We start from the raw sequence: 23,647 nt of genomic DNA on the forward strand, positions 1-23,647 counted from the left end.
TTATGTCCTTAAATTTAAGGTCTGTCTTTCACTTTATTACTTCTGCTTTGTGCTTCAGTATAGAAACATCTGAGGCCACGAGTATCATTTCTCAGGTCAAGGTCATTCTCCATGGCCAATTCCAGAACTGATTATCCCCTCTGGATCCATGATTTAGGGTAGTATGATGAGGTTGGGAAGTCATAGAATCAAAGAACATTAGAGGTAGAAGGGCTCTTATCAATCTTCTAGCCCAGCCCCCTAATTTCAAAGAAGGGACCAAGGAGAGACCCAGAGAGGGGGAAGGACTTGCCCCATGTAACTCAGCTAATTATTGGTATCTCCCAGGTGAGGGCTCTTCTTGCTCTGGAGTCATAGGATTTAGAATAAGGGACCTTAAAGGTCATTCCCCACCTCCCCCACCCCCAGAGTCATTTAACATTCCTCCCCCCTCAAGTCCTTTTGCCCCTTGGGAGTGGGAGGAACAGGGGCATGAACTTTCAAATGAAGGTTTCTGAGATTCCCCTACTGAATGATAGAGCCTGTATTTCTGAGATCCCTCTTCCTGACAGAAAGACCGGGTCTCCTCATGGAGCAGGCGTCAGTTTCTTAATATGTAGGTTGAAGGGGTCAGGGTACAGAGAGCCCTTCCATCTGGGATCCCATGACTTTGCCCATCCTCTTCAGTCTTTTGCCATGACAGTGAGAAATCAAATGATTATTGGTAACACTTCAGTGCTTTGCTTTTGTCTGGCACTTTTCCAAGTGCTTTCACATCCCTCATCTCATTTGATCCTCACAATATTACTAGCTGGGTGACCTTGGGCAAGTTATTGAACATCCCTAGACCTCAGTTTTCTCATCCATTGTCAATGCTAGATGTCCTCTAAGGCTCCTTCCTTCTTCAACAAACTATAATTGTGTGAACTACCCTATAAGAGAGGAGCAGTATTCTGACCTGCCACACTTCCCACAAACAAGAGCCACGGGGCTTTGTTCCATGCCAGATTTCTTTCTTCCTCTCTGTCCCCCAAGGTCTAGCAGATTTGAGAGTCTTGGGTCTTGGGCCATAGTCCGTACACACATACCAGATGTCCAGTATAAGGTAGTTCTGGATTCTTACCAAGTTTACGTCAGGGAAAGGCACCATACCTGCAGACAATATGGGTTTCTAGCAGACCTGACTCAAGACCTGAATTAGCTCTGTGTTCTACTCCGCCCTTCCCATCTCCTCGCCTTTGCCTTGGCTGTCCCCCTACCTGGAATGCTCTCCCTCCTTACCTTTGCCTCTTAAAATCCCTCAATTTTTTCAAAATCCTTCTCAACTACCTTCTTCTACATGAAGCTTTTTCTGATTACCTCAGCTGCTTGTGTCCTTCTCCTTCCCCCTCCAAAAAAAACCAAACAAACTTATTTTGTATTTATTTTCATTTATTGATGTGCATGTCTTCCCTCTGAAGTTGCAAAGTAGAATGAGAATTCTGTTTTTGTTCTCCTTGGAATTTATGGTGCCCATCAGATGTTCTGTGTTCTTTCAACTGGGGGGAGGGGAGTGTTCTCCAAAAAGTGATATTGTATTGAAAATTCCTTTGTAGTGAGATAATTCCTCTTCAGACTGTACTGGCTGGAGCTGCCTTCAAGGCTGTCTCTGTCACACACAGGGCACAGGCCAGAATCCGCAACTAGACCTGCCCCTCTCTCTGAACAATAGGTTGCATCTCATCCCCTTCATTTTGTGTTCAGAACAGAAGCACTTACAGCAGCTGCCTTAACTCCCTAGTGTGCTGTGGCCAAGCATTGCCCTTGGAGTCACTGACCAGATAGTGAAGACTTGAATTTTGCAGATGAGTGGTCCCTGTCTCTGATATAAACCCATTTGGCAAATTAAACCCTGGCCAACCGAGGCTGCCCCCTAGGAAATGCCTACAGTCCCAGAAACCTTCACACGCTATCCCAAACATATGGCAGCCTTTCTTACCACCCTCCCAGCCACATATGCTTTCTTGTCAGCCTTGCCTGAAAGCTGTTTGGTACCTAGACATTAGTTTGAATAAGTGCACCTTTTTTAAGTGCCTACTACGTGCTAGTCACTGAAGGGAAAATAAGGAAATAGCCCCTGCCCTGGAGGACTTTGCATTCGTTCTTTTGGGAAAACAATATGCCCATCAATGACTAAATAGAAGACATGTACAAAGCAATTCCAAGGGGAGGCCACAGGTCTGATATGAAGGGCAGTTTGTTAACAATAGAATAGACGTTCCAAAGTACCCAGTAGAAGGGTAGATAGAGGGATGGATGTGAGGGAGTGGGGAGTGTACATAGCTAAGAAAGCTTCCTCCCAGGCAGCCCACTCGTCAGTGGCTTAAGGATTCTGAAAGGATTGTCGTGCCCTATCCACATGAACAATGGTAATATTGATTTAGCAGTTAATCCTGAACAACAGGTAGAAACATGTTCAACCGAAGGAAGGCAGATGGTGAGTCCCTGGTCCTGCCTTACCTCATGATCAAGGCAGTGGCTGGTGGAGCGTGCAGGCCGAGCTAGTTGGTAGAAGATGGAGGTTTGTTTGATATATTCACGTCCAGTCAACTTGATCTACTCTAAAGCCCTGTGCACCCTCAGTGGGTATGACAGCTTTGAATCTCCACTGGCCAATGAGGAAGACAAGTAGGCCTCATCCTTCTCAGTTTACAGAAGCGTTTTGATGCTGTTGACCACCCTTTCCTCTCTGGGTTTTGGGTCACTACTCTGCACCTCGTGCAAAGGTATGTTCTTAGTCTCCTTTGCCAGTTCATCCATGTCTTGCCCTCCATACTTTGGGTGATCCTCAAGGCTGTGCCCTGGGTTCTCTTCTTTATTTTCTTTGTCTACACTCTCTCATTCAGTGGCCTCATCAGCCCCCCTTGGATTTAGCAAAATTAAATTATCATCTCTATGCAGATGACTCACAGATCTAGAGATCCAGACTTGTTCTCTCTCCTGTGCTCCAGTCTCATATCTCCAACTGCCTACTGGATATTTCAAAACGAACGTCTGGTAGTTATCTCAAACTCAGAATGTCCCAAAATGAACTCATTGCCTTGTAATTTGTTAATCAGGTTTCAGTCGGATTAGAGGCAAGGACTATTCGTCTTCAGGATTAATTGTAAGTCTTCACTGACCCAAAGTCTACCCTTCTTCTGAACTTTCCTTTTTAATTAATCAGTAAACATTTGTGAAATGCCTACTATGTGTCAGGCACTGTATTAATTGCTAGGGACTCAAAAAGAGGCAAGACAATCCCTGTCCACAAGAACCTCATAATCTAATGGGGAAGACAAAAATCCTCTCTGACATTTAAAGTCCTTCCAGAGTAGGCCCCTTTCTTCCTTTCTCCTACATGTACTGTACAATCCAGTGACACTGGCCTCCTAGATATTCTTCTTGCACAGTACGCCATTTCTCAGCTCCATGCCTCCTTACTCTCTGTGCCTAGAATACCCTCCCTTCTCATTTCCACGCCTTGTTTTCCTTGACTTTCTTCAAGAGTCTGCTTAAAACCCACTGTCTACAAGAGGCCTTTCCCATCCCCCTCAATTGCTAGCTCAGTCCTTCTGAGAATGCCTTTCCTTTATACTGGGGGGGAGGGGGGATGTAGATCATTGTTCGCATGTTTTCCCCCCATTAGGCCATGAGCATCATGATGGCTGGGACCGTGTTTTTAATTTTCTTCCTATCCCCCAGAGCTTAGCACGGTACCTAGCGTGTAGCACATAGTAAGCACTTAATAAATGCATGCTGATTGATTGCATTTTGGTAATGATGACCTCCAACTTAGGGACTCAAAGCAGAAACTGAAGGACCACTTGTTGACAGTGTTGTAGAGGTTATCCATTTTCAGGTAGTGGGTAGACTAGATGACCCAAGGTGTGGTCCCACTCTAAGATTCTGTGTAACAGGTCATTCTATCTCTTCTCTCTCCCCCTTCCAATCCATTCCTTCATACTACCGCTTAAATAATCACTGGCTGACTCCTGTTCAGAAATCTTCAGTGATTTTCTATTGCAAAGTTTAGATTCTTTTGCCTGGCAGTCAAAGCTCTCTACAATGTGTTACCACCCATCTTTCCAAACATCTCTCTCACCTCTACCTCCCCTACATTCCAGCTATCTGTTCTCCTACCATCTCCCACCATAATATGTGTAGCACACTCCATCCCTTTTCTCATGTATTTTTTTAATGTCTGAAATGCCCTTCCTCCCCTATTTGCCTATGGACTTGCTTCCCATCTTTTGAAGCCCATCTCAAATATTACCTCTTCCCCAAAGCACTCCTTTGTCCTCCTAGTTGGTGATGATTCCCCCCTCCTCTGATATTAAATGGCACTTTGTTTTGCATCTCTCTAATGCACTTAAACATTTGGATTGACTTTTTTGAGTATGCAGTAAGGAATCAGGAAAGATCTGTTAGAGGCTCACTAGTCTGGGTAAGCGCTTAGTCACCATCATTATAATTGCATGCCTATAGTAACCCAGCTTCTAGAATTTCAGCAGTTCCAGCCATCCTTGCCATGCTTTAAGTGCTTGAGGATATGACATGAACCCCAGAGAATATAAACAGTGCTCTCTGAGGCTGAGTCATTGGCCTGGACAGAGCCCTTGGCGTCTAGTTCATAGGTCCTCTTTCCTAGCTTTCTGCTTTAGAAGGTGAATTGCATATTTCTTGTGATTGGGTTAGTGCCCACGATGATGAACCAAATCACTTTTCCTTCCCCATCACACTGGGCCATTCTCTGCCCTCCAGAGCCAAGGGGACTGTACTCGGTGGCTTGGACACGTCTTGCTGCCTGCAAATTGGACAGAGACGATCAATACCCTGAACCTAGAAATGTCTGGAAGAAGAAATCGGTGCCATGGGCTGCCCAGAGGGACAGCCTGACATGAGACTCCAAGGCACAATTGAAGGGTGATTGGATGGAACAGCTAAATATTGACCAAATTATTGTCCCTTTGAGTTTAGACCAGCACATCCTTTTCACTTGGATTTTAAATCAGCCTGATCTGGAAAGGGTAGGATTGTGTGGCTGTGAATGCAGAAAAGCTGGTTTCCTTTCTGTGAAGCTACTAGGAACCAAGGCAGGGTTGAGCATTGTGCTCAATAAATAGGCTAATAATAACCTAGATTTCAGGGAAAATATTTGTCAAAGGCTTCGATGCTATCCTTGTAGACTAGGTGGGGATGCAGACTGGACAATAGCATAGTTAGGTGGACTTGATATCATTAAAGGAACAGACCCATTGATGGGTCTGTGTCAACTTAGAGGAAAAGCTCTAATGGACCATCTCATGGATCATTCCTTGGGCCTGTGCTGTGTTTTTATCATTAACTTGGCTGAAATCAGTAGGTAGAAGTTACCGGACATGCAAAGGACACAGGTAGGAGGATTAACTAACACTATATGGTAGGGGCCAAATCCAAAAAGAAGGCTAAAACAGCTTGAATAAGATGAAATGTGATAGAGATAAATGTGAAGTCCTACCCTTGGGCTCCAGAAGTCAGCTTCATGGGATGAGAAGGGAGAGAGGTGAGGTTAAACAAAAGTGCATGTGGAAAAGATCTCAAGGTTTTTTAGTGGATTGTAAGCTCACAGAATCTAGGAGCCTGAAAGGAGTATGGTAGACATCATCCAAGCCATCCCTGAATGAGAACCCACTCTTCACCACCTCTTAACAATGTACTCCCAGCAAGGTGAGTTGAAGACAAGACATTCTGCAGGAGGTAGCCCTTCCCTCCCAAGGTATCCCATTCTGTTACTGGATATCTCTAAGTTTTTCCTTACATCCAACCTAAATCTGCTTCTCTGCAACCTTTGGTAACTTAGCAGTCACATCTGTGACATCTTTCAATGTAGTGCCTAGTAGACAAGCGCCCCCCCCAAAAAAAAGGCTGATATTGCCTTGTGCTTCCTTGAGGGGCATGAATAGTATCTAACGGAGGAAGGGGAGAGTTACATTGTCATTGTCATTTACTCTGGCCAAATAACATCCAGCGTTCTGTGTTGAATCCTGGGCACCATATTTCAGGAAGGATATTAATTAACTAGATCGTATAGAGTGAGGGTGGGAGGAGGGTGGTATGAAGGTCACTGGTACTGTTTAGACTGAAGACATGAAGACAAAAGCAGCATGATAGTTTTTCAAGTATTCAAAGGCTTGTTGTGTGGAAGAGTTGTGGTCCAGAAACTAAAGATATAAGATCTCTCAGCTAATAAGTAGCAGAGCCAGGTTATGAACGTTGGTCCTCCAGCTCCAAATCTAGCAGTTTCCATTGTCCCACCTTGCCTCCCACCCCTAAAAAAGTGCTTTATCATACCTAGGGGAGCACCATGGTATTGTGGGAAAAACAGTGGCTTCCCAGTTAGAGGATCTGGATTCAGACACCATCACTGACACTCAAGAGCTTTCTAACCATTAGGAAGTCACTTACCTGTCTTAGGGCCTCATTTCTCTTATCTGTAAAATTAGGGGGAGAGAGCCCCTATCTCTTTTTGACATTCTGTGTTTATGTAGGTTTCGTGTGAATTAAAATAAGCACAGCTTTTCCAGGTTACTGAAAATCTATCCCTTCAAGCGCCAAAACTTTTTCTTATTTTAACTATTTAGGTACAAATCTTTCTAAAGGATATTCTGTACTTTGATGCCTTCTTAAGTGGATGATATGGGACATTGGTTTTGGCTTATTTGAAGGCTTACAGATGAACATCTATTTAATAACAGATGTTTGGAAAAGCCAAATGGTGCAGTAGTTAGACTTCTGGATGAGGAGTCTCCAGGACCTGGATTCACATTCTACCTTCCACCTGAACTGTTTGACTACAGGCAAGCCACTAACCTCTGTGAGAGTCGGCCAGTTCTCTAAGACTTATTATGAAGTTGGAGGTGGGATCAGTGGAGAGGGTTTCATACCAGATAAATGACTATCTGATTGTTTATTATCACCTTAGCAAATTATATGTAGTACTTTTCTAAAGTCAGATCAGTTTTTTCATATTGTATACTGGGATTGCACAGTCACAGAGTTGGGGGGTTTTTTCCCTTTTTTTTTGGAGGCAGCTGAGGTTAAGTGACTTGCTCAAGGTCACACAGCAGGTAAGTTTCTGAGGCTAGATTTGAACCCCAGTCCTCCTGACTCCAGGGTCACTGCTTCATCCAATGTGCTATCAAGCTGCGCCCAGCTGGAAGGGATCTCAGCAACCTCCTAGTCCAACACAGTCCTAAAAAAGGATTCCATTATGCTATACTTAACAGAAGGTCATCCAGCCTCTTCTTAAAGACCTCCAGCAGATACCTCCTACATCAGGCCCATTTCACCTTGAGATAGCTCTGATTGTTAGAAAGCTTTTCCTGAAGTTTCCTCCTAAGTCTTCTCGAGGTGGAACATCCCTAGTTCCTTCACCCAGTTCTCAAGGCCTCTCACTGACCTGCTTGCTCTCTTGTGGACACACTCCAGCTTATCGGTGTCACTTCTACACTCTGCATCCAGAACTAAGCATAAAAATCAAGCTCATGGTCTGAGCACAGTACAGAGGGACTGTCCAGACTGTTATTCCTGGAAGCTCTACCTCTCTTAATGCACCCCTAAATCACACTAGCTATCTTGGCTACAATAGAACAGCTGGTAACATGTATTGAGCTTTAGTCTACTATTTAGATCCCCAGATCTGTTTCATGCAAACTGCTGGCTTAATTAGGACTCCCCCATCTTGTATTTGTGAAGTCATTTAACTCCCTTTTATATTAGGCTAAGCAAAAACATAATTAGGACTTAATGTTATTGAAGCAGCATCTTCTTCATTGATTATCCTTTGCCATATACCTGCCTACCAGCTAGCACTCCTCTGCCCTAGCAAGACCACCAGACCAGATCCCATGTAAAAGGACCAACAGGAACAGGCGCCACAAGAAGCTGTCTCACCCCTCCTCCTTCCCCCCAAAAAAACCCCTTTCTCCTAGTATGCCTTTCCTCTTCATCCTGACTGGATGCCAACAGCCGTATCTACCCACTCCCTGTTATTGAATTAGTAGCCACCAGGGTTTAAATGTGCATGCTGCTCACACTGGGCAGTGGGGGCCCATTGTTCTATCAGAGGGTGCAAAGCTTTGGGGTAGAAGAGGTCTCGCCTTCAGCAAAGCCCAAACCTATTCATGAAGGGCACAAAGGCCCTGGGTAAGCACAGTTTTGAATATCTCATTTCCATCTAACAATGGAAGCCTGTCATTCCCAACACATCTTATTAGAGGGACCATCACGTATCACCCAACTTATCATGGGCAACTCTGGATAACGGAGATAGTATTCAGTAGCAACTGAGTCTTGTTAACAGGCAGGTAAATGTAGCATAAGAGTCATCCAGCCAGCCCAGGCAACACTCTGCATCATCAATACAATGGTGGCCGTTAGTGTTCTCAGGAATGAAGGCACCATACTATGGAATTAAGAAGGAGAATTCAGATAACTGAGAAAGAATGGTGGTACTTTACAGAGAACTCCCTCTCCAAAGAAAGCCAACTACTTTTGCTAGTCCTGGCCACAAGAATAGAGAAGAAAGCATTGTCAAGATTGATTACACCATACCACCCACCTGGTGCCTGGACTTCCAGTCCACCACACTGACAAGGTCAGGAACAGCTGTGACAATTGTTAAAAAAAAAAAAACTTTATGATCACTCTGAGCCCCCAGGTACCATCCATCTTCTTCCCAAGTCACACAGGGTTATTTATAAGAGAAGTTTGTATAGTGAAGTATGCCAAACTGTTTTGTCCCATCACTAAGCAGGAACTATCTTTTGCCACCCACTCCACTCCCACATATGCACCCAGTATCATTTAATATTAATGACATGGGATGATTCAGGCAACTTTAGTATTTTCCATTGGCCCTGCCCATAGTGACTTGGTGTAGAAGTTGCCTGTACAGGGCAAGCAGCCATACAGGTGCTGACATGTGAGAGTCTGTGCTATCCATTCCCGCATGTACTCGTCCTGATTAGTCACCACACCTGCCATCTCAGCAAGTATACCCCAGCAATGGCCTTTCCCTCCAAAACTCCCAGTGGAAACTGGGATGTCCCTGTGGAGCCGGAGCCATTGAAAGTCCTTAGTATGATAGGAACCTGGCTTCCTGTTGTTCCAAGTCACTAGGCAATCAGTTCAGCCCATGAAGCCAATTTAGCCCGTCCAGTCTTTGGCCAAATCTTGTTGTTTCTACCTTCATAATATCTCTACATTTATACTGCCACAACCCTAGTTTAGGTTTTTATCACTTCTCATTTGGAGTACAGCAGCAGCCCTAAGTCTCTCTGCACATCAATCCATCCTCCTCCATTCAGTTGACAAGGTGGCATTTCTAAAGCCTAAGTCCTGTTATGTCACTCCCCTGCTCAGTGAGCTCTTTCAAGATTTGACTCAGATCCCACCTTCTGCAGGAGGCCTTTCCTGTTACCATGGGACAAGTCACTTTCTCCTTAGTTGCCCCCTCAATGAAATGAGATGCTGTTGGCTCACGGCTGACAGACAGAGGCAATGTTGAGTGTAGTTTACTCAGTAGAGCTCCAGGTGTGACAGACTATACCCAGGCAAATTTGCATGCATTCCTTAGAGTGTTGTGTGTTTCTGGTCCCCTTCCCTCTCACTCCTTATGTGCTTCTGTTCCCTCTCAGTGTCGTGCAAGTCCTGCTAGCTGCAGGGGCTGATCCCAATCTAGGAGATGAATTCAGCAGCGTCTACAAGACCGCCAAGGAGCAGGGTGTCCACTCCCTGGAAGGTAAGAGGGTCCCCATGAGGAAGCAGCTTTTCAGTAGTGGTTGCCTTTCTTTTGGGAATGAGAGGTGGGCTGCTCATGTCATAAGGACAAAAATGGTCCAATGCTGCCTTAGTTCTTGGAAAGAACCAAAGGAAGGACTCTGGGATATCAGGTGAGTCTTTTATGGAGGCTTTATGAGAAGACACGGGCAGGTCTTCTAATGGATGAAGGCATTGAAAATTTGTGATCTGCAACTGCCCTTTATCACCAGGGCCAGTGTTGGAAGAGGGCAGTACTTTCCTAAAGAGACCAGAAAATCAGGCTACAAATAAAGGAAACCCAAGGCCAGCACAGCTTGTGCAGGAATCTAGACTTCTTTGGCGCACTGAAAATTAACAGGAATGGCATTGAAAGTCAAGCTTAGGGGGCAGCTAGATGGCGCAGTGGATAAAGCACCGGCCCTGAAGTCAGGAGGACCTGAGTTCAAATCCAGCCTGAGACTAAATACTTGACTCTTACTAGCTGTGTGACCCTGGGCAAGTCACTTAACCCCAATTGCCTTTAAAAAAAAAAAAAAAAAGAAAGAAAGAAAGTCAGGCTTAGGAATGAATAAAGGTTCAAGCTGGATAGGTCCATGTCAACTCAGCAAGGTACAGGAGGTATTGGAGAGCTGTTTGATTCATACCACCTTCTCAGACCCTCCTAAAGCCAGCTACTTGCATTCCCTGTCCCACTGTATGGACACTATTGTGTCTGAGTATTCACAGGTAGGATCCTTGCTGAGGTTGGAGTCAGCGTATAGAACTAGTACTGTCTGCGGGCCCATACCAGTGAGATCACAAGCACAAATGCTATGAGTTATTTCCCCTGAACGTTGTAGGCTCCTGCCACCACCCTCGTGCTATAGAACAACCCTTTTGTAGAAACGTCCTTAGCCGCAGACCCATTCATTGTTTTCTTGTGACTGACAGTCTTTTTCTCTTCCTCTTAGTACTCCACAGGCCCCACTTCCCCTCCCCCCATCCCTAAATGGGTTGGGAGGGGAAGAATGCTAGGAGACAAGGTAAAAGAAAGTAACAGTAGGAGAGCCAGGGACAGGATATAGGGACAAAGAAACGTGGTTTTTGTAACTTTTTGTCTAAGCATTGTGCCAAGCATATCTTTTATTATTTCTTACATATCTGTCTTTTTAATCCCAACTTTTTATTCCTATCCTCTGTAACTAGCACAATGCTGACATATAGGAGGTGCTTAGTAAATGGTGGTTGATTCATTGACTGACCTGTGGTTTCATGGTGTGGAGAATTCTGGATAAGGAAACTCCTGCTGGTACAGATCAGGGCCTTCTCTGCAACTTGGGTTCTTACAGAGTTGCCCTGGAGCCCTGAAAAGTTAAAGGGCTTTACAAGGGGTACATAGCAAGTATATGTCAGAAGCAGAACTTGAACCCATTTTTCTGGCCCTGAGGTGGGTAATTTCAAAATTCCCTGGTAGAGCTGGGCTACAACTAGTGATGGTGGCCAGATGTTAAATTAGAGACCCCACCTGCTGGTTGTTTGGTCCGCCCCCCCCCACCACCACCCTGTTTCTTTTCTGGTGCCCCCTTGATTGTGCCTCTTGTTTATCTGGGCTGAATCAGGGATGAGGGCCACTCCGAGGACTTTCCTACCGTTCCCCGTACCCAGGGCAGCGTTTTTTAGCCTACTTTTATTCAATAAGTGCTCATTAGTAAGTGTCTCCTTTGCTTAGCCTAGGGAAAATACAAAATTTAAATAAGATGTGATTCCTTAGTCTAGTAAAGGGGTGAGCCAGTCATGTAGTTTACATACTCCTGGTTGGCAGTCAAGCTTATAAACAGATGACAATAATATACAATAGTACATGAATAGTGTTTTGGAAATGCTGGGTGATGTGCCGGGATGAGGAGTTCTCGGGAGATTGTCACCCCAAGACCTGAGAAGGCTTTCTGGATGGGAAGGGGACATTTGAGTTTGGCTTTAACAGATAGTTTGGAATTCATCCAACAAAGAAAGAATGCTTCCTGGGCATAGGAAATGGCACGAAAAAAGATGTGAAAGAAGAAGAGTTTAGTTGTGTTTTGGGTGCAGATAGGCAACATAATAAAGTAGAATAATCACTGCATTTGGAGTCAAAAGACTTAAAATTAATCCAGGCCCTTGCTCTTTACCAAGCTTTGTGAGCTTGCGCAAGTCACTTGAAGTCTCTGAGGCTTAGATTTCCCCCCCCCCCACCCCCAATCTGTAGTTTGGTCCCTTTCAGCTCTCAGTCCTGTAACCTGTGAGTAGTCCATTTTGGCTGCAGTATAGAGTATAAGTAGTAGTTTGAGGTCATTCTGTTAAGGTTCTCCCAAATTGAAATTGAATTGCAAGGTTGCATGAGCCCCTATGAGCCTCATTTTATCCATTCGCCAGAGTTTGGGGTTCTGCAACATAATGAAATTGTATGCATGAAATTGTAGAAAGGCTTTGAGTTACACGGAAAGAAGAGGCAGTGTCCATAACAATAATGAGAGAGCTTCCCCCACGACCACACTGTGAGCTAGATAACACAAGTGCCCCTCCCTCTGGGTCGTACCCCCAGTGAGTGAAGGAGCCAAGAATTCGGGTCAGATCAGTCCAGGTGGAGAGGTCTGATGTTCCATGCCTTCCACTTATCTCCATCACTGCAGCATAGCCTCTCAGGCTGGAGAGCCACAGACTACCCATGGGGCTTTTGTAGAGAAAGAATATATTTAATTAAAAAGTGGATATAGCCCTGGCTTCCAGAAAATATGGTGCTTGGATCATCCAGGCCATCCTTAAAAGCCAAATCCACCACCACCCTACTCCTGTCCCCCTCCTTCCCCCAAAAATTAGCCTGGATAACCCAGAAGTGATCATATGTTGTTGTTTAAGTGTTCTAGGTTGAAGAACCTAGAAATCAGCAGCAGCATCAATAGTGGTATAATTTTGCTGGCAAAGAGAGGGAGAACAGTGAGGGAGGGAGCCGCATATCCAAGCCCTTAGTTTTCAGCCAAATTTCTTAGAATCAAGATTGTGTGATGGCCTCCAGTTGGAAGAGGTCCCTGCCTCCCAGGACACAGGAGATGTGTCCAATGAGGCACAAAGGCACTTGCCAGGCATGGGTGGTTAGGGAGGGAAGGGGGGCTCATCTCTTCACCTGTCTAGGTGCCAAATGGGGATGATAGACTGACAGTGTTGCTTTCACTTCGTAGGGCTATTGTGAGGCCCTCATTATTGATCACATTTCTATAACATTTCTAGGTTTACAAAGCACTGTCCTAGCACTAACCCAGCATGGTTAAATAGGTACTGCAAATATTATTAGCATTTTACAAACAAGGAAACTGAGCTTCAGAGAGGTTGCCCAGGGTCAGACTGCCAGTAAATAAATGCCAGTGCCAGAAATCAAATCCAGGTTTTTCAACTCTAAAGATCATAGGCATTGTGTGTTAGATGCCTCCTTAGCTGGTAAGAACAATGTACTTCATGCTTCCAGGATCAATGATGTAATCACTCTCCACTAATGTGGTTCCAGTTCCACAACTTGAGAGTAACAACCAAAACTACTACTACCCCTGGCATTTATAGTGGACTTTAAATGTGCAAAGCTCTTTACACACCCTCCAGTCATGTTCCAGTTTGTCAACATTCTTCTTAAAATGTCGCTTAAATCCCTCCCCCCTTCAAGAAAGCTTTCCTGACCAAACTCCACACCTGTTTCTCGCACATGCATCTGCACACTTGACTAATCCTGAAGTCCGGTTTTATAAGTACAGGAACTGCCTTATTCACCTTTCACTCTTACCACCCTTAGCACAGATGCTTACAAAAGTTTGCTGAATTAATTCACTAAGCAAATATATGGGGGACATTTATTAAGTGCCTACTACATGCAGAACACTGTGCTGGGAGCTGGAAACAGTACAAAGTCCTGTTAAGGCATAGTCCCTGCTGCCCCAGTGGAATTCACAGTCCATTTGGGGGATAGGTTACATGTACAAATCAATAAATCAATCAGTAAATACTTATTAAGCACCTGCTCTGTGTCAGGCACTGAGTTGAGCACTGAAGATACAAAAAGAGGCCAAAAGACAGTCCCTACCCTCAAGGAGCTCACAATCTAATTGGGGAAAAAACAAATTATGTGCAAACAAGCCATGTACAGGATAATTAGGAAATAATTAACAGAGGGAAGGCACTGGAATGAAGAGGGGTTGGAGAAGGCTTCTTTCAGAGGGTGGGATTTATTTGGAACTTAAAGGAAGCCAGAGAGGTCAGTAGGAGGTGTAGAGAAAGGAGGGCATTCCAGGCATGGGGGACAGCGAGAGAAAATGCCCAGAGCCAAGGAATGGAGTATCTTGTTCATGCCAACAACCAGGAGACCTGTGTCACTGGGAGTAAGGTGTAAGAAGACTGGAAGGTGGGAGGGGACTAGATTATGAAGGTCTTTGGATGCTTTTATTTGATCCTAGAGGCATTAGGGAGCTGCTGAAGTTTATAGAGTAGGGGAATGACATGTTTTTTTAGGAAGATCACTTTGGTGGCAAAATGGAGGGTGGATTGGAGCAGGGAGGGACTTGAGACCCACCAGCAGGCTATTTTAATAGTCCAGGCATGAGATGATGAGGGTCTGTACCAGGGTGAGGGCCATGTCAAAGAAGACAAGGGAATGTAGAGGAGAGAAGTTGCAAAGGGGAAATCAACAGGCCTTGACAGTAGCTCAGATGTCAGGGGTGAGAGATAGTGAGAAGTCGAGGATGACCTAGGTTATAGGATAAATCCTACACATGATCTTATTAATAGACAGGACTTATGATCGCATCAGTTCGAGTTCCCTCTAGTGATGCAGATTGCAGCCCATCCATGCCTTCCTATCTTCTATAGTTCTTGTCCATGTCTTTGCACAGGTTCACCACAGTGCATCCACTTGATGTAACAGAGGTGTAATAAACAGTAATAACATAATAAATGTATTAGGTATAAAGTGTTGTACATGTGAGGTCCTAGGACAGGCATTTAAACATTTTATGTATTGTAGATCCCTTTGGCAGGCTAGTGAAAACCTATGGACCCCTTCTCAAAAATTTTAAGTGCACAAAATAAAATATTTAGGATTACAGTGGAAACCAGTTATATTCTCAAAATAGGTTTAAAAGTTCACAGACCCCACGTTAAGAACTCCTGTCCTAGGGGGAAGGTTGTTAAAAAACTGTGACCTAAGGAATGATGATAAGAATAGTAAGAATTAACATTTAATGCTTTAAGATATATAAGGGATTGCAGAAGACTTCCTGGAGAAGGTGGTCATGGGGTAGTATGGTAGACATTCACAGGGGACGTAGGCGTTCCAGGTATAGGATAAAGCATCAGCAAAGGCCTGGAGGTAGGAGAATGCTGAGCTTGCCTGGGGAATGACAGGTGGTCTGATCTGGCTGGTGGTTAGAGTATGTGGAGAGGGCAGGACTATGAGGTAAGCCTAGAAAGACAGAGTGCCAGATTTTTGAGAGCCTTGAATGCCGAGCAAGGAAGGTGACACTTTACTCTTAGAAATGGCAAATCACTGCAGTGTCTTTGCCAAGAAAACCCCAAATGGGGTCACAGAGAGTTGGATGTGAGTGAAACATGACTGACAACAGGCAGTAGGGAGCTACGGAATTGTAGAGAGCAGAGGTTCAGCATCACCATCATCGTTACCATTGGCTTAGATCTGGAAAGAACCTTAGAGGTCATCTAATCCCACCCACTTGTTTTACTTATGAATAAACTGAGGGCTGCCCCCCCCCATAATAGCACTAGGTATGTGCATCTAAATACATATTCAGCACGTATCTACTGTGTACAAGGTACAGGGCAGCTAGGTGGCACAGTGGGTAGAGTCCTGGGGCTGAGACAAGAAGACTTCAGTTTAAATCCAACTCTAGATATGCACTTGCTGTGTGACCCTGGGCAAGTCACTTTACCTCTGTCTGCCATTTTCCTCATCTGTAAAGTAGGGGTGATAATAGCACCGACCTCCCAGGGTTGTTGTGAGGATCAAATGAGATCATATTTATAAAGCACTTAGCACAGTGTCTTGCACATAGTAGGTGCTTAACTCTCATTTCCTTTTCCCTAATTCCCTGATCTCCCTGCCCCAGTCCTTCGCTAATCTGTGTTTCACACTACCTTCAACATAACTATGCCGATACCCAGTCTGATCAGACACCTTCAGTGGTTCCCAGTGACCCATGCAATAAAACACAAATCCTTAGCCTGGCCCTCCACAGAGTATTTCATTTTACTCCCCTGTGTTCTAGCACACTATGTTCTAGCCATGTTGGACCACCACATGTTCCCCTGTCCCCTCCCCTGTTTGCTCATCTCCAAGCATTCACACAGGCTGTCTTTCTCTCAAGCCTTAAATGTCACCCCTAAAATCAGCACCACTTTTGCTCTTCCTTCAGGGGCCACCTTAGCCACGGAGATTCTCTACTCTCCCTTTTAACTCCAGGCTAGAAGTGGGGTTTCCCTCTTCATTTTCTTATACCACTTAAGCTAGAGTTCTTTGCTCCCATCACGTTCTACCTTGTCTCACTCAGATTTAGGTATTTCTGTTAATTGCCAGTTCCTTAAAGTTGGCACTATATAACATTTCTCATCTTTGCATTCTCAGTGCCTAGAACAGTAATAATAGCTAAGAGCTGACTATTTATATTGCCTACTGTGTGCCAGGCACTGTGCTAAGCACTTTATAATTATTATCTCATTTGCCTTGTGATTATTGCTATTGTTTTTATTATCTGCCCCTAGAGGAGGCTATTAACCTAGGTGCAAGATGATGAAAGCTTGAATTAGAGTGATGGCCATGGAAATGGTGAGGTAGGGGCAGAAGAGAGAACTCTCTGAGGTAGAATGGACAGAACCTGACAGGTGCCTGGTTCTGAGGAGCAAAGGAAAAAAAAGTTTAGAGAAGAGTCAATCAATCAAATATTTCTCAATTACCTACTATATACGAAGTGCTTTTAGGTGCTGAGGGCATAATGGCAAATTTGTGATGGTTTCTACCATCAGGGGACTTAAATTCTCTTGGCAGAAGCGCCTTGTCCTCAAACATCAGGGCTGCCTGCAGATGACTCTCCCCCATCTACCTAATGCAGACCTGGCCCTGGCCCTTCCCCCGCCCCCTTGGCCAAAGCCACACTCGTTTCATGAAGTTATGCATAATGCTGTTTCTAAAGGCATTTGTCTCCATGGCATTTCATACTTTGATAGAAGACAAGCGGTCAGCCCATAATGTGGTATTGTCTGGGTCTCCTTGAGAAGGGACACTTCCCTCTTGCCAACTCTCCTCTATGATACATAATCCAACATACATTCCAGCAAGGCAGCTTAGCAAGGTGGGTAGAACATTGGCTTTGCAGGCAGAAGACTTGACTTTGAGTCCCTGCTCTGCGACTTGTCAGGTGACCCTGGACACACCTGTTACCTCTGGGCCTCAGTTTCCTCACCTCTAAAATAAGGGGGTAGGGCTGGATAAACTTGAGATACCTTCCATCTCTGACAGACGTTTTGTGAATCTGAGGGTGAGAGGGTAGGAAGCCAAAAGGCTGTCCTGGCCCCAGTGAAGGGGCTGATAGCACAAAGAGCTGTTCAGTCACTTACCCTGAAGGAGTCTGGCCAGTCACCACACCACTTGTGGCTGGCTGCTGGGTATCGGGACTCCCAAATCCTCAGGTGGAAGAGGCGGTAAATCTGCAGTAACAGTAAACAAGTCTCCAGGCCCAGCAGCCCAAGGCTGCCTATAAGCAACCATTATAAACACTGAGTGTCTGGGGCTGTCATAAATGACACCATACCCTGCGCCTCTCATGTACAATTAAAACAATAAAACAAAGCAGAGTGTGGCCAAACCCAGCTGTAAATCAGCTCTCCTCTCGGAGGAGTGCCTGAGTAAAGATGAGCCTCGAGGGGCACAAGCCTGGCAAAGTCCCTTTTTGCTATCCCCCACCCCCTTCTCTGCAGCTTATCAGAGGTAACCAAAGTTGAGGGCCCAAGCTGTCCTGTGAGCAGGGGTTAATGACCCCCTTTTCCCCCCACCAACTCCTCCCCCTGCCTCCTGCTAACCAAGTTTCTGGTCTGCTTTAGCTGAGTAGCCCCTCTCTGTGTCTTCAGATAGGGGGAAGGACAATGCAGCCTCGAACATCCTTTGCCAGTGGACAAATGCCCTGGAGTTCAGGAGGTGGCTGGGAGCCCCCACTGGCGGTAATGGAACTGCTGTTTGTACCATTCCTCCCCTCCCTAGGACCCCTAAGCACTTAGCCACCAATTCACCTAAGTCAGTTCAACCCAATTCAGGTCAATTCAACAAACCTTTATTTTATACCTACTGTATACAAGGCCCTGTGCTCATTGTTACGGAAGTAGATATATAAAAGGAATCCTAGGATAGTAGAAGGGGCTTTAGACTTGGAATCAGAAAACCTGAGTTTGAATTCTGGCTTTGACACACACTAGCTGTATCATTAAGGGTAAGTTACTCTCTGAATCTCAATCTCCTTATCTTAAGGTAGAGATAATATTGGCACTACCTATCTCATGCTTTGTAAATCTTAAAGTGCTCATAGAAATTTGAGTTTTTATTATTAGAAGACACACTCCCTCTCCTTGAGGAGCTTACAATCTAGGGCAGAAAACTCAGCATATACCCAAGTAACTATAATATTAAACAGGGACAGTCATGAAAGAAAGGTACAAAGGGCCATGTCTTTTGCAGGTAAGGAAAACTTCTCTCCAAATGGAAGGCTGTAATGGAGGAGAAGTGGAAGTCTTGAAAGAGAAATCAATTTTAAGGAGGAGAAGAGGGTTGATCAGAATCTTCCAGATATAGGGAACAGCTTAAACAAAGTTTTGAAGCCACAATATGCAGGGTACTGGTCAGAGAGTAGTCCAGTTTGACTATGAAATAGAGGGCACGGAGAGAACTTCTGTATCAAGGCTAAAAAGATACATTGGTGCCAAATCCCAGAGGGCCCTAATGCCAGGCTGAAAAGTCTGGTTCTTGTGCACCTGGGGGAGCTATAACAAGGGAGAACGTGATCAGGGCTTAATTGACCCCAGATGTGGACAGCCAGTGAGAAGGTTATTCCAGTTGTCTCTGTCGAAGGGATTGAGACTTGGGGTTGAGTGGGGGCCATGGAGACCGCAAGGAGGGTATGGAAACAGAATCACAAAGAGTGTTAGAGATAGGACACAAGTAGGGTAGGATTTAACCTAATGGGTTCTTCTTTTGAGGACTCAAGAAGAGAAGATCTGAAGCTGCTGCTGGAAAGATCAGGGGTAGGTAGAGGATGCATTTTATGTATGTCACCTACATATATAGATATAGATTATGTAGGTAGAGATATATACACACATATAGCCATAGAGATATATATACACACATCTGCAGAGATGTTAAAGAATCAGGGAGCCCCGTCTACCTAGCATGGCTCCATGTAATCCTAAGGGCCTTCTTTCTCACTCTACTTTTCCTAAGATTACCACCTTTTCTACAGTTAGATTGGCCTGCTCACTGTTCTGGCCACACAGCAGGGTCATTTCTTCTGCCATACTTTGCTTAGACTTTCACTGGCCTGAAATGCACACACCTCACCCCTGCCCTTCAAGTGTGGCTTACATCCGTCACCTCCTCTGTGGAACTTTCTCAGAGTATTCTACTCTTCAGTAAGTCGTCTCCACTGAATTTCTGTTGTACATTCTCTATGAGAGCACTGAACTGGACATCGGATTTGGATTCTAGGCCCAGTTCTAGTCCAAGATCACTGGAAAGGTGATCATAGGTAAGTCACTTCCTTTTTCTGGGCCTCCCTTCTGTCATATGAAGGTGTTGTCCTCTATGCTGATTAGACCACTTATAGAGAGTGTGCTTGGTTCTGGGGTCGTATTTTAGGAAGGATGCTGACAAACCAGAATGCATCTAGAGGAGGGGTACTAGGATGGCAAAAAGCATTTATTAAGTGCATGTGTCAGGCACTATGCTAGACAATAAAAGATAGTAAGACCAACAAGTCTCTGCCCTCACAAGAACTTAGATTCTGTCCAGGAAGCCACGCACATATACAGACAAATGAACTCAAAGGGTTTGCAGGGTATTTGCAGAATCATTTTACTCACAGCTTTGGAGATCTGGTAAGGTCCCAGATAGGAAATGATTCTCGAACAGAGCTTTGAAGGGAGTTATTAAGAATTCTAAGAGGTAAATGTACAGCCTATATCAGATTGTGCACCGTCTTGGGGGAGGGTGGTGGGGAGGAAGGGGGAGAAAAATTTTAAACTCAAAAGCATATGGAAGTAATTGTTGATAAATCAAAATAAACTAATAAAATTTATTTAAAAGTTCCAAGAGGCAGAGAGGGCATTCCAGTGGTGGATGATGGCCTGCGTCAAGGCACAGAGATGAGAGATTTGGAAAGAACTGCTGCCTGCTCCTAACTCAAGGGCCCCTGTCCTTTGACCTTTCACTCAGGTTGTTGCTAATGAATGACTAAGGGAGAGTAAGCCACTTCTTCATGTCAGTACTTCCCTGCTAGAGTCACCAGTTTCTGGGGTGGAACATATTCAGCGCAGAGCAGGTGAAAAAGCCTACTTTGCTTCCCTAACATTAGCTGTTGGTCTGTACAAATACTACAAAATGAGTGGCCCACTTAGACCAGATAGGACAGGAGAGAAGAATCTTTCCCGGAGGAGAGTATGGTCAGCAGTGTCAAATATTACAGAGAAAGGTCAAAAAGGATGAAGAGAAACAGCCATCAGATTTGACAGTTAAAGAGATCATTGGTAACTTTGGAGAAAGCCACTTCAGTTGAGTTATGAGTTTGGAAGCCAAATTACACACGGGAGGTTGAGAAGTGAGTTCATGGAAAGGAAGTGGAGGAGCAAGGGCAGATAGCGCTTTTCTTGGAGTTTAGCTTTGAAAGGTGGGAGAGAGAGAGAGAGAGAGAGAGAGAGAGAGAGAGGGAGAGAGAGAGGCGATTGCTTGAAGGAATGATTGTCACATGATGGTTTGGGGGTTTGGTTTTGGTTGGTCTGTTTTTTTTTTTCAACTGAGGAAATCTGTTGCACACATTTGTAGCTAACTAAGAAGAAGGAGCCAGTCTAGGGAGTATACGGTTAGAGAGGAAATGATTGTGACCTGCCAGAGGAGGCAGGAGGGGATAGGAAGAGGATCAAGGGTACAGATAGAGGGGTTGACCATGGTGGAGGTCAGAGATTAGAGCAGAGAGAGAAGGGGGAAGGGGGAAGTAAAGGAGGACAGAAAGGAGTTTAAGATGTGGAGAAGGGCCCGTGTTTTCTCAGTAAAATGTGAAAGAATGTCCTCTGCCAAGAGGGATTGAGAAGTTTGAGGAGAGAAAAGTTTTGAAATGGCCACTATGGGAAGTGTGAACATCATTTAGGGAAGAATTAAAGGTTTGTTTTGCAGTAGAAAAGGCCTGGTTGAGATGAGGTCATTTGTAGTGGACCCAGTCGGCACGGTCATGACGTCTAGCACCGTTGAGTAGCATATAGGGTAAGAGGAGGTGGGTGGTAGATAGTGGGGATAATCGAGGGTTTGACGATAGAACAAGAAGGAAAGGATTTGAGAGTAAAGGACATTAGATAGTTGATCTAGTTCACTGTGGGATCAAGATTAAGAAGGGAAGAAGATGAAGAGATCAGAATGATGACTGAGGGGTGGAAAGGCAAGAGGTCATGGTGAGGAAGTGACTCCTCTCTAATGGTTTTACAGATAGGAAAACTCATGCTCAGAAAGTGATTTGGTTGAGGCCACACAGTAAGTTGAACCGGGGAAGAGTTGGCCTAAGGAGGCTTACGGAGACATAATCGCTGACTTCAAGTATTCAAAGAACTCTTGCAGAGAAGAGGGCTTGGGCTTGTTAGGCTTTGTTTCGAAGGGCTGAGCTAAGAGCAGCAGCTGGACTTTCAGGGCAACCTTTCTGACCGTTCCAGACGGCTACAAGGACAGCGCCTCCCTTCATCACGTGGTGAGGACCTGCCCCTGGAGGTCTTCCAGGAGAGGCTGACCAGCTGTTCGTTGGGAATGTTATACAGGGAATTCCTCCTCTGACCAGGTGATGTCTGAGGACTCTCCTAGCCCTGAGGTTAGGCAACACTCGGCGTTCTATTTGATTGGCATGGTCAGGACATGATTGTTGTGTTTATTTTATTAGCATGTATTTTGTCTCCCTCATGGGGATACTCTTCAGTCCCTGGATCCTTAATCTCCACTAGTGCAGCCCCAAACCTCCCCTTACCTTTTCCTTTTAATCCTCCACAGAATATCTATCGATCTCCGTAGTCTGGTTGTTTGCTCTCCTTTGATATCAGTGCAAGTTGTGCGTTTTTTATTTAGCATCCTAACTGTATCCCTACCTCTTCTGGTCATGCATAGGACAATAGAGCTGAAGCCAAAAAGGGACCTTGGTCAAATCCAATCCAACCCCCTTATTTTGAAGACTCGGTAAGGTTAAATGACTTGTCCAAAGTCACATAGCTAGCTAAAGTCACCAAGCAAGGGATTCGAGCTCAAGTCCTGTAATTCCAGCTTTGTCCCATGCTGGGCCCCAATTCCCTTGATGTACTGTCTCTTATACTTCTTCTACACATCATTGGTCCTACTCAAAAAGCAGCTTTCCCTTTGAGCCATCTGCCATTTTGATTCTTATGAAGATTGTGATACTGTTATTTATGGCTGGGCAGCATCACCAGGAGCACATTGGTTTTAAAAAATTGGGCCATTGCAGTGAGGACTAACTTAAGATCATTAAGCATTGCACAATTCCTCCAGTGAAATCCAGCCTTGTTGTCCATTTGCAGCCCTCGGGGGAACAATGGATAGAGTGCTGAACTTAGTTAGAAAGACCCAAGTTCAGATCTAGCTTGGATATTTGCTAACTGCGTGACCTTGAACAAGTCACAGGGAGGACCTAACCAGGAGCTTTGGGGCCAGCTCTTCATCCGCTGTGCCGCACCAACCCTCTGCCCGTAAAATGTGAGGTTAAAATCGAATCAATATGCATTCTTCATCCACTTGGGTTTTTCTGTGTAAATTGCTAGGGATCTTGTGATTAATACAGACATAAAGCCCCTAACAGAGGAGGACATGCCATGTGCATCTCTTCTGAATCCCTCACAGCAACTGGCAGAGGCCCCCCACCCCCAGGTCCTACTTGTACATTTGTTATTTGATTGGCTGAACCAAGTCCTGCCCATTAGTATACAGGAGAAGTAACGGACAGAGTTGTAAAAAGAAGGCAGGAATTCACTGGGTTTGCCTCAGTCCTGGGGACCTTTTAAACAGATGCTCTGAGCTATCCAGTGTAAGAAATCTATACCACTGAAAATCCAAGGCAGGACTGTGAACAGAGTGTGTCAAGGGAGGATGGCAGATCTCCCAGGCCCTGTTGAATCCCTAGAAGAACTATGACAACTAAGAGAACAGATTCAGATTTAGCCTGTATAATACAAGTCTGATATCCAAAGTGAGGTAGGTGGCAGGAGCTTCTGCTCCCAGCTGTGCTCAGACCCCCTGTGAGGCAGAGTTCAGTTCTGAGTGCCATAATTTAGGAACGATGCTGACAGACTGGAGTGTGTCCTGCAGAGGAGGGTGTCCAGCATGAGAAGTTAATGGGACGTTACGCCCTCTGAGGATTGGTTGGAATTGCTGAAAAATGTTTAGCCTGGAAAACAGGAACCGTGGAGGTGGGGGTACATATGGCACGTTAGCTGTCTTCAAATATTTGAAGTGCCGCAACAGGAAGAGGGATTGGAATTGTCTCCTAGTTCCTATAGAGCAGAGCTGGGAGCATTGAGCAAAAATCGCAACACT

At 45.0% G+C, this 23,647-nt stretch overlaps 1 protein-coding gene across 3 annotated transcripts in view; it reads left to right on the plus strand.

Moving 5' to 3' along the window:
- The window catches only part of CLPB (ClpB family mitochondrial disaggregase), a 188,021-nt gene that overhangs the window by 50,330 nt on the left and 114,044 nt on the right, over window positions 1-23,647 (plus strand). For 2 of the 3 annotated variants that reach the window (XM_020967679.2, XM_078156987.1), the window contains exon 4: window positions 9,678-9,781. In XM_020967679.2, the coding sequence (XP_020823338.1) occupies window positions 9,678-9,781 (104 nt within the window). Of the gene's footprint in view, window positions 1-9,677; window positions 9,782-17,934; window positions 18,025-23,647 lie in introns of all 3 variants that reach the window. The other variant, XM_020967678.2, reaches the window with a different exon arrangement.

Source organism: Phascolarctos cinereus, unplaced genomic scaffold (assembly GCF_003287225.1).
Source record: "Phascolarctos cinereus isolate Bilbo 61053 unplaced genomic scaffold, phaCin_HiC Scaffold_726;HRSCAF=1367, whole genome shotgun sequence".
Taxonomy (NCBI): Eukaryota; Metazoa; Chordata; class Mammalia; order Diprotodontia; family Phascolarctidae; genus Phascolarctos; species Phascolarctos cinereus.